At 38.7% G+C, this 18,628-nt stretch overlaps 1 protein-coding gene across 2 annotated transcripts in view; it reads left to right on the forward strand.

The window, feature by feature from the left end:
* The window catches only part of ccdc180 (coiled-coil domain containing 180), a 103,633-nt gene that overhangs the window by 24,046 nt on the left and 60,959 nt on the right, over nucleotides 1-18,628 (forward strand). Inside the window, exons 7-13 of one of the 2 annotated variants that reach the window (XM_064335359.1) lie at nucleotides 4,630-4,740; nucleotides 6,980-7,075; nucleotides 11,399-11,562; nucleotides 12,313-12,432; nucleotides 13,163-13,242; nucleotides 17,298-17,386; nucleotides 17,512-17,631. In XM_064335359.1, the coding sequence (XP_064191429.1) occupies nucleotides 4,630-4,740; nucleotides 6,980-7,075; nucleotides 11,399-11,562; nucleotides 12,313-12,432; nucleotides 13,163-13,242; nucleotides 17,298-17,386; nucleotides 17,512-17,631 (780 nt within the window). The other variant, XM_064335368.1, reaches the window with a different exon arrangement.

The raw sequence follows: 18,628 nt of genomic DNA on the forward strand, positions 1-18,628 counted from the left end.
GCGTGTGTATGCACGTTTTTGATTGGGTCGTGTAGGTGAAGATTTGGCTGGTGTCAGTGAAATGTCCAATGGGGAGACATGTTGTTAGTGGGATAGGCGGCAGGAAAAATAAGAATGAGAAGAAGAAGAAGAAGAAAGAGAAGAAGAAGAAGGAGAAAACGCAAAATCCCCTTAGTTTGGGGCTTTATTGTGTGGACATGTGAAGTTGTTTATGAATTCTGTCTGTTGAAATGGGGTCAGAATGTACAAAATTTAATGTTTTTAAGGGCTGAGTGTCTGTGGCTGTTGTGGTTATTTCTGTGGGGAACCCTGAAAAGTGCCAAACTCTCGGTGCTGTATAGGTATGGGGCATGCCCCCGCCAAGGCGTAACTTGGCGGGATGGCATACCTGCCATCCCAATCCAGTCAAGGACTGTGCCGCATATCCCTGTTGCTGCCAGGGAGGACAGGAGGATGGAGTGCTCCACAGTGTCGAATGCAGCGGAGAGGTCTAGAAGAATCAGGACAGAGGAGAGGGAGGCTGCTCGTGCGGCATGGAGTGACTCACTGACCGAGAGGAGTGCAGTCTCTGTCGAGTGGCCAGGCCTGAAGCCAGACTGGTGGGGTTCAAGCAGATTATTCTGAGAGCATACCTGATTAGCTAACGCAGCCCAGGTGCGTGTGCTCTCTCCACCAGCCGAGATCTTCGGCGGACCGACTGCTACAACAGGTTAATGCAATTAACTCCAAGCAGCTTGTGCAGTCATGTTATGTTTGCAGATACAATACATGCAAATGCTTTAATTTAATAGTTTATTCACAATTATAAGGTTTAATAGCAGGTATTTCTTTCCTTCTCAGTTCGCCAGTGGTGCAGGCTCTTCACATCCAGGGTTAAGGATCAGAGTGTAGATGCAGCAGGCCTGGCCAAGGGGTAGCTGCCTGTTCTTGCATGTCTAATATTAGTCGTGTTAGAGTTTCAGCTATGTTTCTGTATGTTATTTATTCAAGGCTGAATTTAAGGATCAGGAGTTGCAACAGTTAGAGGCTGAGAGGGTGAGGCATGTGGTTCAGTGCATGAGTCAGATGACTGTTAAGCCATAGAGAATAAGTCCCCCGGAGTGGGCAAGGGTTTGATCCCCCACCATGACACATTGTGAGCTGTGATCACTTCTCTATCTGTTACCCTCTCTGTTTTCTTCCATTCATAATACTCCTCTTTTACAAGGGGAAAAATATAGAAGCTGAGAGGTGGGAAGGTGGATTGCTTTGCTGAGGACAACTAGCCACATTTTCAATAGATCTTGGCTGTCAAAAAGTAGTTTGTGAAAGTGACATGAGGATGTTTTTGCCTTTTTTTCCTCACAAGTTGGAATTGCATATGCAAGAGCCATTTTTAGTCCTATTGATGCGTTGAGGCGCTTATCTCATGTTTAGTACTGCTGATACAGGAAGCTGTTTACATGAGCTTCTTTCCTTGAGCACAGCAGTCTCAGGCTGCATATATCATCGGAAATTGTTCCAGCCAAAGATATGATTAAATGTAAATTTTGAAAAGATAATCTGATATATACACACACACACTGCCTCTGAAGGAATAATAGTAGCTGTACAAGCTGCTGTGTAGTGCTTTTTTTCAGCCACAAATCAGTTGATGCCCCTGTACCTGTAAAGTTGGCACATTGTGAGAAACTTCTGTAAGTATCTAAAATACACTTCATTGCACACAAAGTGCCCTATTTTAACAATCTTAGTGCATGGTCTAAAGCGCATCTCCCATTCCTTTTAAAAGCCACCTGTTTGCACCTTGGCGGATTGCTAATATAACAAACAGCAAGCTGGACTTTGAAAAGACTTTACCTCTGATGAAACAGACTTGCTCATGTACAAGTCCATTAAAATTCTCTGAATTAATTGTGTAAAATTTGTTTTTGGTTCAAATTATTTTTAAGGTTTATTTCTCTTAATTAGACTTTTAATTCTCTTTAAATGGTAAATGGTCTGAATTTATATAGCGCTTTTATCCAAAGCGCTTTACAATTGATGCCTCTCAATCACCCATTCACACACACACTCACACACCAACGGTGAAAGGCTGCCATGCAAGGTGCCAATCAGCTTGTTGGGAGAAATTAGGGGTTAGGTGTCTTGCTCAGGGACACTTTGACACACCCAGGATGGGGGAGCGAACCGGTAACCCTCCGACTGCCAGACAACCACTCTTACCTCCTGAGCTATTTCGCCCCCGTCTTTAAAAATGATTTTGCTCAGTTATGGAGTAACAAGAGAAATCACAGTGGGTTTAATTGCTGGAAGTATGGAAACCTGGGATGGGTAAATTTAAAAAAGTTAAGAATGAAGAAAAGGATTCAAATTTGTGTTAAAATTGTGAAATTTTAATTCATTTTTGTTTCTGAATCATATCGACATGTAAAAAACTTTTATTCACAGTGAATCCCCAGGACCATATTTGAAAAACATTTGTAAAAATTAATTAAAAAGTCCAAATAAATTCAACATACGCTGGACAAAGTTTTGGACTTTTTCAATCAAATGAACCATTCTGGTTGTTTCCCTGGTTATAGATGAAGCAGCTCTTCTGCCAACAGTGGTTGGTGAATCTCAGTTCTTTAATTAACATTGACACATGCAGGTCACCATCACGTCTTCTAATGTTATCATTTATGTTCAAGACATCCATGACTTTTGGAAATGTTAGGCAATGCATAGCATCCAACAAAGAATATTCAGACCTTCTGAGGGCTATATTGTAATGTTCCATGTGACATATACAAGTATATGTATCTGAAGCACGTGTTTTCATGAGTCTTCAATTGAATGAAAATCCACACACTACTGTATATACATGTCCTCATCCATGTCTTTGATAGATAGACATTGTCCCTTAACAGCCACCTCTCCAGGGGGGAATCCCCCTGGAAGACTGCAGGAATTACAGAGTTGATCAATATGAAGGTGTCGGTCTTGATCCAGGATATTGTGTGAATACATATGGAACCTGACATGTAGCTTCGCAAATATATTTATGTGGTCAATTTTATTTGTCGTTACTGCGATTGTCGGATCAATAGTATGACCATCCATTAGGACGTTGTATTTTTTATTGTATATCTTTTTATATACACAATGATAATTTTTCACATTGTAATCTTTATATTTTTCTGCATGTTTGCGTGTGCCCCTGTATTTAACAGACAGGAGGGTGTGCACAAAGTCATTTTTTCTCGATTGGGCTCTGTACTCCACAATTTTAGATTTGTAATCAGCTTTTATTAAAGGGTATTCTTATACATTTTGGTTTCACCGTGTAGAAATTTCAGCTTGTGTACAATATATTTTACATATAAAATGTTGGAGTACAGAGCCAAATCAAGAAAAAAATATATGTTTTTGTCCCAAACATTATGGATCTCTGTAGGTGCATATTTCTATCTTAATATTGCTCCCTTAAAATAACAACGAAACAACTGCGGCATCACTTAAGACCAGGTTTCTGTTGGTCTTAGTACAAACACTTGCAGCTGCATAAAAATAGCAGTATACCAACAGTCGCCTGACGACACCTCATCTTATGACCAACCCACCTGCATGGGCACAAGTTACTTGGCTATTTAAATGTGGGGGCTGACCAGGAAAATGACAACTGTATTGATTTGAAACCAACAAAGACACTTTCGCTTGGGTTTCTGCTGCTTTGCACTGTGTGGCAAACAAGCCTGCCACAGGCCACCGAAGTGGCTTTCCAAGGGGCCCTGCAGCACAGAGACACAGGGAGATGATGTTCAAACAGTCCACGTTTATTTACGAGGGTGGCAAGATGTTACAGCCAACTGAGCAGATGTAAAAACTGTCATGACAGAGGCTCCCCTTTGTGTGGGTGGGGATGGCAGATTTAACCTGTGCGCACCGATTGCCTCACTGCGCACAGGTGCAGCCACCCTTGTTCTCGGATCCAGTTAGCCTGGCCAATTATCTAATTCCTAACCAATTATCTAATTAGCCAGGTCTAATTAGCTTGACCCAGGGCAGGTGTGGCTGCTTAAACCAGCCATCCCCACACCACACACTGATTATAAGATGAAGCCCAAAAACATCTTGACCAATCAACAACATCAACATTTATCAAGAATGTAAATATTAAACTCTGAATGCAATCAGAAGGCTGCATTTTTGGTTGGGGAACTGATAATGAACCGATATGATTTTAAGCAAGACACCTAACTTGACTCTGAAGACCCTTTTCCACCTGAAGGACCTTTTCCAGAACTCAAGAACATTTTGGTTTGACACTTCCAGGCACATGGACTGATTTAGAGTCCTGTCACCTTTTATAAATGATATGCAAATCGTATCTACATTGTAAGATTGATTTTGAAAAAGGGGATCTAAGGTGATAGGAGATAATATTATGTACTCATCTTCAGCTTCTGCTTCAACTTTATTGTTTGAATCACCATTGTATTACATAGAGCATATTTAATTTACTGGCCCTGAAACGATAGAGAGGTTTGCATCATTTGTGCAAACCTGTCTACAGCTTCACAGATTTTTCTGTAATGTAGAGGCACCATAAATTGGATGAGCTACCCAGAAGAAAAACACCCTAAAACACAGAGCACTCTTTTACAGGATCTGCAGGAGCTTTGGGACTCTGTGCAGCAGGGGTCAAAGATGAGGAGGAAACAGATCCGAGATCTGGATGCAGAGCTGACCCAGCGCGAATCGGAGAGAATGGCCATGGTGAGGGGAAGAGTGCTGGGTAGTAACAGATTACATATAATGTCAATAATCAGATTACAACAATGAAGTAACTAATCATCCCAGTTTGAAAATTATGACTAATCTGATTACAATTAGAGCCCGACCGATATATCGGCGATTATTTGACTTTTTTGACGACATCGGGATCGGCAGTTATGCAGCTGATGTGTCCCGATTTTTAAATATGTACAATAAACAAAAAAAAAAAAAAAAATAGATTATTTATATGTACTTGTCTGTTCGAACGTTGTAATTGCTATTTACTCGAATTATCCAGTAGAGGGAGCTCTAATACAAGTGTGAACTGCGGCAGCTGACGCGCTACTGTAATAAGACGTTTGTCACTCGTGCCTCATCCAATATTCTCCACTGCAAGACTTGTCTGCACAGATTCGTTTGCCGCAATAAAGGTATGTATATTTAGTGAAAGTTTTTAATTAAATGCGTTTATACGACCACTATGTTTATCAATCCTCATTATCAAGCGAGCGAGCTAGCTAACATATTTGGTTCACTTTAACAAGCTAGCTGGCTAGAAAGCCTTTATGAAGTGGCAGTGAGCACATAAGCAGCGTAGGATCGACATTTCCAGAGGACATCGCTGTATTCTCAAATAAATAACCAGATAAAATAAAGTGGTGATTGAATGCATCAACACATTTGTTTTTTTTTATCTGAGATGATATTAGCTACTATATGATGCTGTGTCAATAGCCAACGCGTTATTGCAAGCGAGTGTGTCATCTAGTCACGCGTCATTGTAGCAAGCCAACCAGACAGTAAAAACGCTGATAAAACACTTCTAACGTGGATCATTTTAAGCCATGTTATCTAGCTTTGTTGTGATAACGAGAGAAGGATTGCTGTTGGAGAAGTGAATCAACCAACAGTTAGCGCGGGTAACCTGCACGAAAGCTCATTGTAGTTTTTTTTCCACCTATTTCATCCAGTCAATTTAATTTCATCTAACGTTACACTTGATTCACTCATTAGCTCCGCTAGATAATGTCTTACTCTTTGAGATCATGTAGTAGAAATAAAATAAGAAAATATAATTCATTTAACTTACTGAGAATATATAATAAGAAATAATGAGGCTGTGTCAATAGCTAATGCGTTATTGCGAGCGAGTGTGTCATCTAGTCACGCGTCAGAGCGCATTGTAGTTACTTTCACCACCGAATTCTTATGGACAGGGAAGCTCGCTAGATAAAGTCTTACTCTTTGAGATCATGTAGTAGGAATAAAGTAAGAAAATATAATTAATTTACTGAGAATAGATACTAAGAAATAATAATAACAAATTAATAACAACAATAATAATAATATTGATAAAAATGCATGCTTTAAACTGGAAAACAGATTTTTTTTAAATTAATTTTTTATAGATGGCTGGAAAAGAAAGGAGTAAAAGCAAGGTGTGGAGTTATTTTGATTTCACACACTTAAAGATGGTGTAAATATATATATATATATATATATATATATATATATATATATATATTTATTTAATTTAATATAATCTTTTACATTTTTTTAATCTAAAAAGTTCTTTGTGTGTTTATTTTTATTTTTATTTGTTTGCTTATAAGTTAAATGTTCTTAAATATAGAAACTTTAATAAAAAAGTTTTTCAAATTGATTTGAAAATGTTGCACTTTTTGACAAAATATCGGTCAAAACATTGGTAATTGGTGGGCTAGTACTCTCCAAAATCGGGTTCGGCATCAGACCCAAAAATCTGGCATCGGTTGGGCTCTAATTACAATTGCTGATGCTGATGATTGCATTTTGGATTACTTCAACGTACAATGTACACACACATATGCTCCACATGTACACCTACACACAAAGATGAGCTGGAAATCGGTATACGTTTTGTAGCTATACACTCTATACTATACACTAAAAAAAAAAAGGAAATCACAGTTTTGTCAGAAATGTACAAACAAATGTATTTTGCTAACAGGTTTATTCTAGAAAATACTTTGGGAATTGAAACTGGCAGTAATCAGTGTTTCAGAAGATTATTTTTTTACAAACTTTTTAGTAATGTAATCTGTAATTAGGACCAGATGAAATTTTCGAAGTAATTTGTCCAACACGGGAATGTAGGAACAAAAAGTGGCACACAGGTGGCACAAGAAGACGCCACAGCTTTATGAAAGAAACCACCTATTTAGAAGAAAAAAAAAAACATGTTTTCTTTGATGCGTAGATTGCAGTGATACTGAAAACTTGCACTTCATCCCTGGAGACAATTGGACACATGGCAGCATATGACGTTCACAGGCTGATTGACAGTGAAGCCATGGTAAGACTCTTCTTATGGTGGTTTACATTTGAGGAAGGTGGGAGGCCAGGAAAGCTGCTAACTGACTGTGAGTAACTGTGCTAACTCCACTGATCTACTGTATTGGATAGAAGAGTCAGCTTCAGTCCAGGAGCTAGTATCAGCTTCATTGCACATGTGTATTGTAGTTAATGAGGAATAATTTGTCATTTGTCATTTATAATGGTTGCAGAACTGTGCTTGTACCTAATAGGCAGAAGGTTCAAAGCCTAGGTGGGGCATTACCATTATACACTTGATCCAGGTGCTTAACCTGAACTTCTTTAAAGTGATTGTAAAGGTAAATCTGTGAATAGCTTTAGACTACATTGTATGCGGTTATTATAGCAACAGTACGAGTGCTCGATTGCATGGCAAAAATCAACATATATCAGTCTAAACATTTCCATCTATTCCTATGTGGATGGAGTTCAATTTATTACCAGGCTCTAACTTATTGGATCCAGGTCTTTCATAACATCATGAAGGACCTGACATAATGACAAATAAATGTTTTAGTCTCATTACATACCTCCCATAGTTTGAGGCAAATATAAGTATTCTGTCCTGATAAAACCACCTCTGGGCAAAACACTCTTTTGCCATAGAGAATCGTTCTCCCTGTTATCAATACAGATTTGTAATATATAGCTGTAGTTATTTTTTCAGCTTTCAGTGGGGTAATAAACACTAAATCACGTTTTTTGAGTTCTGAAAGAGTATCCTGTCTCCATTCGAAACATCACATTAGCCCTACAGTAAAGAAAAACTAAAATCGAATTAAGCCGTGCCACTGCGTTTTGTGTCGAAAAAAAGAGCCATGCACTGCCATCCAAAGGTGAAAACATTTGCCGGGGGCCCAGCCCTTATCCATGACGTAGAAGTTCAGAAAACCTGAATCTGCAACGTTAGTCTTTTGTAATTGTAGTAATTTCCAATTTTGGTATTTTTTCAATTTAAGTAAGTAAAAAGTCTGGCTGTTTTCTAATTTTAGCTGATGGCTAGCTAGCTAGCATGAGTTTCACTTGTGAATGCTATGTTCAAAGTGAAACCATTCGATTATGGTCACCTAGCTAATGTTTGTCTACTTTTCATGGTTATGGATCACTGTTTCTTTACTAGGGAGGTAAATAAGATAGAAGATGTGAAGGACTGATACAGGCGGGTCATTTGTGTGCAACCGTATAAGGACAGTACTCAAGTCCTATTGGGTTTATGTAGCCAAAATACCTTTGTTGCTCTTCAGGAAACAACAATTAAAAGTAATTTGCTGACATTATAATAAAATAGCAATTACAGCTAGCTTGATCCGTGGTGGGTCCCTATTCAGAACAGTGACAGACATAAATGCTTTAATTTTTTTGACAGGTGCATTTATGATGCATTACTGACTGGCTCTCCCTCCTCCTCCCCACTCCTTCCCTCAGTTCCTTCACCATTGACCCCAGTAGAGTGCCACAGTTTGTAAGCCCTAAAACCTGGATGTGAGTTCGCAAATGTGAGCCATGGCTTCTCTCAGCAGATTTCCAATGCTTTTTTCCCATTGCTCTTTTGATTTCGGCAGAAAATGTTTGCAGAAAATAAGCTTAAGAGAGCTTCACATTTCTTTCTAAAGCATAGATTATATATGTTAAAGAGAAGTTAAAGAGAACGCCACCTGTGAAGACTTGTAGGCCTTAATATGATGTAAATGCCTTCAATTATATAAATATGTTATAAAAAATCACATGAAAGATTTTAGTTGTTAAAATTTTTTTTTTAAACTTTAAAAGTTTTAAAAAATCCTTCAACTCTTAAGTCGCCAGTGTTTTTTCTTTAAAAAAGTCGCCTTTTTTAAAGAAATCAAAACGATGAAGATCGGAGGAGATGAGAGTAGGGCATAAGACTAGAGGTGGTGTCTGTGGAGCAACTGCTCGCCTGTGCCAACAGAGATGGAAAAGTTGTCTGTTGTAAAGAGCTGTGCTTTCTAGCAGCAGCCGTTGACACTGACACTCTTGGAGGAAATCAATTTTGGCATTTGAATAAAAGCAAAAAGGTGGGGAAGATGGCAAACAATATACGTCCATGAAGCATGTTTGTTCACCATTTGTTGTATTACCTGGGACAGTAAGTCAGCGCTAGTCAGTGGAGGTGCAGGGTCTATGCTGTTACTATAATAGTCCACAAAACCTCAAGCGCCAAGTTTCATGAAACCTGATATGTCCCGTCAGCCTCATGGTAAATATGTGACCCAAGTTTGGTGCCAATAGATTAAAGTGTTGCATGGATATGGTGACTTTCATTATGGTGTCTTCACTGCAAAATTTGTCGGTTTATTTCGGCCATATTGTTTGACTTAACCGCTACCTTCTAAAGACTATTGAAGACAGTGATCCAAAGAATTAATACCCACATTGTTTGGCAGCTAGTGTCATTTACTGCTATGATCCACAACAGGTTTGGTTGAAATATCTGCTTTCTTTGCAGAGTAATTATGATTTACAGCTTTTTTTCTGTTGTAGCACCCCCAAGTGACCGAATTTCATAAAACTTGGTGGGTGCCTCTTAGACCACCTGTTTGGCATCAGTACATCTAAGCATTGCAGAGATATGGCTCACATCCTGTTTGGCGCCATCAAATTTGTTTGTTTACTGCAGCCATATTATTCAACCTATCTTTTAACAATTTTTGGTTAGCCTACCCTAAAGACGAGACATGCCAAATATTGGGGTGGCCCAGTCAACAGTCTAGGAGGAAATATTTTTCATAAAATTTTAAATGGTAGAAAATCAAATATGGCGGAAATTACGGCCAAAAAAGTCCACATCTGGCCTGTTGGTGGCGCTAAAGGGACTAATGTACTGACCCCAAATTTGATTTGAGGTGATACCTCGGACTGTCCTCTATTAATGTGCCAAATTTCACAAAAATACACCATCCTGTTTTAGTGGCTACCTTCGACTCTAGTGGTTGCCATCGGAGTAAAATAATAAGAGTGAAAAAAAACTTAACAAATACAGTAGCTGCCTATGCACCTATGGTGCTTTGCCCCTAAATATGTCTTTGTCCCAAACATTCCAGAGGGCATTGTATGACAGCTGGAACTATAAATAAAATATGTATTGAAAAGTACCATGGCAAAGGCAACCAGTATTCCTAGCAATGAGGCTGTTTTGGTCCTTGCGTTACTAGTATTTGCAGAATATGTTTGAGCTACTCTTATGTTTTTTGTTAGTGGGCTAAAGCTGGTGAATCTTTACCATCATATTTAGACACAGCTGACTGTCTGAGCATCATGATGCACTCAGCTCACAATTTGGTATAATACACGATACAGGATTCATGATTCCATGGTTGGGTTTTGTGATTGCGAACTGGAGAGGGGGTTGAATGCCTAAATTAAAAGTAAAACTAAAAAACAAGCTAGTGTCCTTGAACAATAGTAACCATTAATGTGAAAAGCAGGTTGCATGTTACGTTTCTAAACAAGTGACCTGATTTTTGAAAACAAGCCAAAAACCACAACCTGCTACTTTTTTTCAGGTGACTTCATAAAAAAACAAGCCCAAAGTTGTGTATTAGTGGACTGGGCCACCTTTGTCTATCAGTAGCTTATATTGTTCAGTTCTGTATGCGCAGTTCCTCACATAGTGTCCTACATATAGTGTAGCCTATGGTGAGCGTGTATTGCTTCATACCATGTTTAGTTACAATTTTCATGTACAGTAATCACCCCTTGTCACTGTCATATTGGGAATATACAAATGAGTTTGGACATTATGGGTGTCGTAAACACTGTTATAGACATATATTGTCATCTGAAACCATTAATTCTTTATGTCAGTTTTTGCCATTCTCAGGTTTTTCCTTGTTTACATATTATTTTTGTTCCTCTCTCACATATTGTCTGTCCATGTCAACCAGTGACAATTACTGGCTAGAGAGAGGGTGCACAATTGGCTCAATCTTGAGTACTGTGATAAATTAGGCTAAAAACAAAACAAAAAAACATTTTCTGTTACATGCATCCCTGAAGGGATCTGAAGGCATCCCGGGGATTGTTTCTGATCGTCCAAACACATTTTATATTGTCACTGGGACATTGGGATGCTGTTAGTCCTGATCCCTGAGGAATACTCTGCCTCTACTGCAAGCCAACTAATAATAAAACAATGTGTGTCATCCTTCAGATGACACACGAGACTAAGAACAGGTTAACAGTGCTTTGGTTCATTATCAGATGACACACAATGATGTCAAAATTACACAGCAACCCTCAGTCCTGTAAATAATTTCAGTGCCAGCGGTTCACTGTTTTTCTTTAGATGATAAACCAGGCATCCCTAGCCAACCGACGCGCTCTGGCCAGACTCTGTCTGAACCTGACAGAGAAGGACCTGCAGGGAACACTATCTCACAGGCAGTGCTGGGAGGACAGGCTGCAGGACTGGAAGATCATCAAGGTCCGCGCCGCAGTCAATAGGTTCAGGTATGTTGGTCACATACGTATGCACCCCTCAAACTTCTTCACTGGAGACGTAAACTGGTCCATCAGAGAATTAACCACAAAACATGAACAAACTATTCTAATATTAAATCTCAAACCTTTAATAAATGAAAATCAGTTCAGTTAAAAGTTAAAAGCCAGGTAAGAATTTTATATTTAAAATATTAGTAGTAAGTCATTCACAGTGATGCCTTATACAAGTAAAAGGAGTAAAATTAGATAAATTGTTGGGTACAGATTCAAGTTTCATATAATTACTTTTTAAAATACCAAAATTGACCAGTTTTAAAGCAAACAGATAATACACCCTTTTTTCATATTTTTATTTACTTGATTCAGGCAGGGGAAGGGCAGGGAAGGTAACAGCTAGAGAAAGCGGGGAAAGTGCCATAACGGGATTGAACCTCCAACCGAAAAGGGGGATTCATGTATGGCTTAGATAGAGGTTTGGCCATCCTATGGACTACGCCACACATCTCACCAGTTTTTTGCATTTTTAAATAGGAGATTCTTGGGTAGTTGCTGATTTTAAGGTGAAAATCTCATAGATCCCTTTACTTGTCCAGGACTAGGGTTGGCTATCCGTGATATACGCTGTTCTAACATGAATAATTGCTTGTGTTTTTTTTTTCACTGAGGAGGTTTAGCCTGGTTTGCGTGTTACATTCCTCAGTAGTTTATATGTTGCCTGGGTTTCAGTGTGTGCGATGCATTCTGTGATCACTTGGTCAGGGATTTCATGAGCAGTCCACAGATCCAGACCCCCAGGGAGGTACAGACCACACTTGACACCTTACAAATGGAGCAGAAGATGTTGAGCGAGAGGCGCGTTGAGATCCTGCAGTCACTCAGGTCAGAGGTCATCCAGACCATAAGAATCAAGTTCATAGCAAATGCCTGTAGAAACCGCACTAATTAGATGTCACAATTTTAATCTTGTAAAATACCAACATTCAAGTGAAAGTAGCAGAGGTCAGAGCACAGAGCTCCTTATGAAGTTAAAAGGTTTACTTATTGCTAAAGTACTATTTACTGTGGAACAGGCCATTCTCTGCTTGTGCTCTTATGGGTTTTGTTGCTTCTCTGACATGCATTTAAAGCATCTTGTCATTATACTCTTGAAAGTTGCTCTGGCTTTCAGCATCTACAGGTTAAATAGAAGTGAATATTCTACTTGTCCCCTTAATACACTGAAGAGGTTTCATTCCACCTACCTGCATTTTTGACAGTCATACACAAATCGGAGTCTACAGGCATGTTAGTGCCTTCCAACATCATGCCAGGGTGGCACCTGCAGGCTAGCAGTTGCCATGAGTAAGCAATATGCTTGTTCTCCAATGAACAATAGCTCTCTCTCCTGGGGTACTCTCCTGTAGTAGGCTACTGTGTATGGTGTAGGAGGCATAAATGTCAGTTGCAATAATGGTGGTGTCAGCACTATACTGTAGTGATAACTTGAGAGGTACAATTACTGATTCCAGTTTGGGAACAAAAACAAAAAAACGACCCTGGACATTCTGATTCATGCTGATGACATGTAGTGTTGGTGTAGTGTAATTCATGTTTCAGTTTTTGTTTACAGTTCCATGGTGCCTCCCAAGTGCTCCAAAGCATTGGCTGCTGAGTGGTACTCATCTCTCTCTTCTGTCAACGAACAGATAGGTGATAAAATCTGCCACTCCTTCTCTTTCTCTGCCCTCAATCCTGTGATTTAGCCTCTTCTCTTATTCTGGGTTTCCCTTCCTGTATTTTTGGGTTAAAAGCAGAAACCAAGGTGTTACGATTTGGTTTTGTTTCATGGAAAATATTTTGCCTGAAGGTGGAGATTGCAAGTGGTGAAATTGAACAATTACTTTACATCTCTTGTCAGGAGCAGTTGAAAAAAACTTCCACATTTCTTTCTTTGATAGCTCTGCTAGATTACTTCCAAAGTTAGTTATGTTTCAACTTTTCATAAATAGCTTAAAACCAGAAATCTTTTGATAATAATTTCATAGTGTTTAGCTCTGCTTCCAAAAACATAAGCAAATGTTTTATAGGACGTGAATTTGCTTGTTTTCAGACAAGACCATCCCTTTCGGCAACCACACCCCCACACTTCACACCTCACCGAATCAGCACAGCAAGATTGACCCCCTCTCTTAAACATGCCCCCTTTCTTGTAGAACTGCTTAAAAATGGAGACTTCTTTATCTAGGGAGTTAGTCAGAATAAGAGTCAAAGTCAGGAGGAAGGAAGCAGTTCTTGGCGGCTGAACATCAGCCAGTAACATCTGTTGTGGTGGACATTCTGGGGTGGCTATCTGCTGTTTGCCATCAGAGGAATCTGGACCTTATATTGGGGCCTGGTGTTGTGTGGGGTTTGGTGCACACAGGATCTGATGCTTCCGTCTTCAACTGCCATTTTTACCTTGCTTTTTGGATTATTCAGCTGTCTTTTGGTTTTTGGACCTTCATCTTGGGTTTCTGGGACTAATTTGGGAGAAAGCTGTGATTTGGTATTTTCTTTCATTCATTTATTTTGTGACTGTGTCCATGTCTTAATATATTTGTAAAGCTAGTTGAACTGTGTCTTTAGATTAGATGTGAATATTTGTTGTACCTTAATCATTTTCTTTATTTGAATCTGTTTGTGAGTTGTACATTTGGTAAAGGTTGATCCAACAGGTTGCTCAACAAATTCAGCATTTTTAATTAATAATTGATATCTTTGATAATAATTAACAAATTAAATTTACTAAATTTATTTTACATGTTGGATAAGTGAGGGGTTTTAACTGTTGATACATTTGTGTTCGGTGTTCAGAGTGCCGGGTGTCAAACGAGGGTGTTAACTGCTGGTTAAAACTGCCAGTTTCAGAAATTAAACATATTTCACATAACCCTCACATCATGTTAAATTCTGTTTGATTACTTACTACCGTGTACATACTGCGGTATTTTTATCTGTTGTACATGGGCACGGTAGATTTGGTGAGAATCAGTGGGAAATGCCCACAGTACATTACATTTAACTTGCACAAATAATTAACAAAAATAAATTCATGATTAACTAATGGTCTGATTGTGGTCATCAATCAAAACTTTAAGTAGAATCAGGTGCTGTAGCACTGGACTAAAACAAAAACCTGCAGTGGATAAGATTGGAAGCCCTGCTTTATATAGATGTGTTTTCCTTTTCCCTGCAATGATGCGTATTCCTCATCCTGGAGAGCCACAAGTTTTCTGGATTTTTTTGAGATCACTGACCTTTGGCTATGTATAAAAATGTAGGAAATACGTGAAGAATTATTCATGGTATACACAAAATGTACATAAAGATGTAACTGTACTGTTTATTTCACAATATTCACATGGGATAGTATCAAAGGTATTATACTAAGTTTACTCCCAACCTCTTTCCTACCATTGCAAAAAAATTGTGTAGATAACTAAAAGCAGTGAAATTTTGCAAGGGTTTTTGCAAGATATCTTAAAACCTCTCAAAATTGCGTATTTTGGATAATGTTTTGAACACATCATCTAGACCACAAAAACATTTTCTTCACAAAAAATCACGTTTTGAACAGATAAGAGGAGAATACATTCTGACATGTTCAATATCAATATGTAAATATCTTAAAAGTGTCAATATCTTACAAGAATTATGTTCAATGCTGAGATACGTGCGTTAGCTGGCAGGAATTATAACTGAAAACTAATATTAGTTTGCTGTTGCTAATGTTACTGCTACGAACGTCACCCGCCTATTGCCAGAGAATTTTTCCGTTAGAAGCTTTGTAGAAGAGAGAGAGATGGTCTATTAGACGACCGATTAGAGCTTGCATCTACAAGTGTGTTGTTCACATTCCGAACGTGTTAATAAATGGGAAATTATCCAATGTGAAATCGTAAACATGTTTTTATGTTGCACAAGCAACTAGGTGAACTACTAGCCAAACTTGGTAGGTCTTGCTGGAAGCGAGTGGCGAACAGAATGTTGATGTAGAATAAGAAGAAATAATGAAGAGAACACTAAACTCACTTTTCAGTGAACTTAAATGCCCTCCAGTGGGGCCATAACTTTGTCTAGGACCCCATCTTTGAGCAAACCTCCACTTTATAAACATGAAAATGAAGCCTCTAATTGAGATCTGCCTTTTCAAGCTCTTCAGATACTTCTGTCATACCTTAAATCCTTTTTCTCTGACCCACCATAATTATAAATACATATTATAGCACAATGGCAAGTTGTTAGGAGAACTAGCTGGCTTTTCGGCTGCATACATTCACTCATTATCAGCACGATTTTCACGACGCAGATTCCCCCCTGGCAGTACAGTTAGATTACTCGGGAATGGCTGGACCCATTAACACTAATGAGGGCTTATTTGAAAGGTTCCAGTCTTGTTAATGTGTTTTGTTACTTGATTGACTTTAAAGTAAACCTATCACTGTTCAGATAAGCAAACATCTAATATACAAAATATTACTGTACAAGAGAGAGCATGGGGTGGTTAGATAAACCAGCCATGTTCTAAATGGATTCTTGTCGGATTGAGTTGAAAATTGCACCTTACCTAGTAAACAGTGTTAGCTCAAATACGAGCGGAGGCATTTTGGACTGCAGAAACATGTACATAGACAAAAGTGCCATTATTGTATATCCGGAATGTAAATGCAGTGTAAGTACATTACATATGGACATTTAAAACTTTTTTTCTGAATGATTTATTCGGTGATCTGAGGTATGAAATCTAAAAGCGTATATGATTTTTTTAATGCAAAAATAAACGAGACCGGGTCACCATAGAAAGTACAAAACATTTTATGATGTGGGTTACAGTGTAATGAGTAATTGGGGGATGGAGAGGTTCCTTTTATTTTACTGCCATTTAATGCCCTGAGCACTGATCAGCAGACGAGTAGCATTGTTGGCCAGAAAGGAGTCTGTTGCAGCTGACCTCAAATTTGTGGCGCAGTTTTTAATTGATTTTTTTGTGGATATTTGCTTTATTACCATTCCTTGGGTCCTGGCACCCACACCATTAAGGGGGCTGGAGGGATAGGGCTTTCTGATCAATTGCTGTGCAACTGAGTAACAACAAATGCCAGCAGACCCTGTGGTCTTCCAAGACCAGGAGTGAGGACCACTGGCTCATGGACATGCTTTTTATTGCATTTAAACTTCCATCTGTGTTCACTTTCCTTCCTGACTCTCCCCATATTAGATCAACTAATTGTTTTTTAAATGTCTCTATTAGAAACTCAATTTTACAATTGTGACTGTGCCGTTGGAGTGCCTATGGGGACCCCTGGAGGATAATCATTGAAATACATTTTCTTAATTCCGGCAGGTCACATGGTGGAGACTAACTGGTGACCCTAGATTTGAGGCTAATGTTTAGGATGTTGTGTGTGTTACTGCAATTCTTGCCAGGTGCCTGTGTTCAAATCAGCATGATACTCAGTTGCGGTTACTCAGTTACTGGTTGTTTTGCCATTATGTTCTTACATGAAACATAAGAATTTTTCATAATGAGAACTGATCCTTCAGGTCAACTAGGCGCATCATCTGACCAGGCACACCTCAAGGATCTCTGCATCTACTAAATGATCTGGCAACCTGTTTCAGGCATTGAGACGTGGCTTGTTGTTGATGATACTGTAGGCTAGGCCTTTTATATATCCTTGGTCTTCTGCGTTCATTATGAGAAATGTTGTACATTATTTCCTCAGATTCCCTTCACATTCATTTGATGATTAAACTGCGCTTGTACTATGAACAAACCTATCAAGGCTGCTTTGAGGAAGTTGACAGATTTAAGGTAAACCAGCATGATTTTCTACCATTTTCTTGTCGCATGGTTTTTTATTTCCTGCACAGTTGAGTTACCGGTATATTGTGGGAACCTATGTTTGTCAAGTGATGTGGGATTCTTTTTACACACAGGAAGAAGTAGTTGGATATGGGCTTCCACCGGAGGAGATCCAGAGCATTGTCAGTAGTGAGCTCCTGCCAGTGATTGGTCAGTGCCAGAGCCAATCAGAGGAGCGGCTAGAAGCCATGGATGTAAGTATGTCATGAAGCACAATAAAGCATTTGCATTTAATTTTTTTTAGAAATTGTACTTTTACATTTTTTTTTGAGTAATACAATTAGACAAACAAAAATCATTTGAACTATTGAGGCCTCCATTCTCTCTCATGGACTAATATGAGTTTTAATGGCAAGATAAACATTTAATTTATGTGCCATTTCATTTATTTCTTTATGTGCCAAAGTTGTGTGAAGCTTAAGACCTAATGTCAGCGTTCGTACGGTCATGAAAAACCTGGAAAAGTCATTGAAATTTAAAATGCAATTTCCAGGCCCTGGAAAAGTTATGCTAAATAATATTTTTTGAAAAGTTTTGGAAAAGTAATGGAAACACAGCTAAAGTTGCATCAAATATAATTACTAATTAATCCAATCATAAAAATAGTATGTATAGTAATAAAACGTAAACTGGCACGTAACCTTCGCGATATTTTGGTGGTGTGAGAAGTTAATTCGGTCTGGCTCAGTCTGTTTACAGGCACGCCCAACAGGCACGCTTCTGCTAATGTAACAGTTAGTAAACGTAGGCCCTACTGTGCCGACAATATGCCAGGGAAGTGCAGCTTCAGTAATATATCAGGGCTCAAAATTAACTTTTTTACTTCGTAGCACTGGTGCTCCCAACTTCAAAAAGTTAGGAGCACCAACAATATATGCAATAGATTTTTTATTGATAAAAAACAACAATATAACAGTACGGTTTACAAGTAACAGTTAAACTGTCACGCCTAAAATGTGTCGACTCTTCAAGGAATTGCGTGTTATGCATTCAAACGACAAAGCGCTTCTCGTCACATTAATACCGCTAATTAAATCAACCGCCAGTAAACTGTTTCTGAAATTAGCTGTTTCAACCGGGTCGCTACACAAAACACTACGTTAACGTTAAAAAAAAGCCGTAATCATTCGCTTCAACTTTTCAGCTTTCGATAACGCTAATAAATTGAACATAAACTTTTGTCTTCAGGTA

Source organism: Anguilla rostrata, chromosome 1 (assembly GCF_018555375.3).
Source record: "Anguilla rostrata isolate EN2019 chromosome 1, ASM1855537v3, whole genome shotgun sequence".
NCBI lineage: Eukaryota > Metazoa > Chordata > Actinopteri > Anguilliformes > Anguillidae > Anguilla > Anguilla rostrata.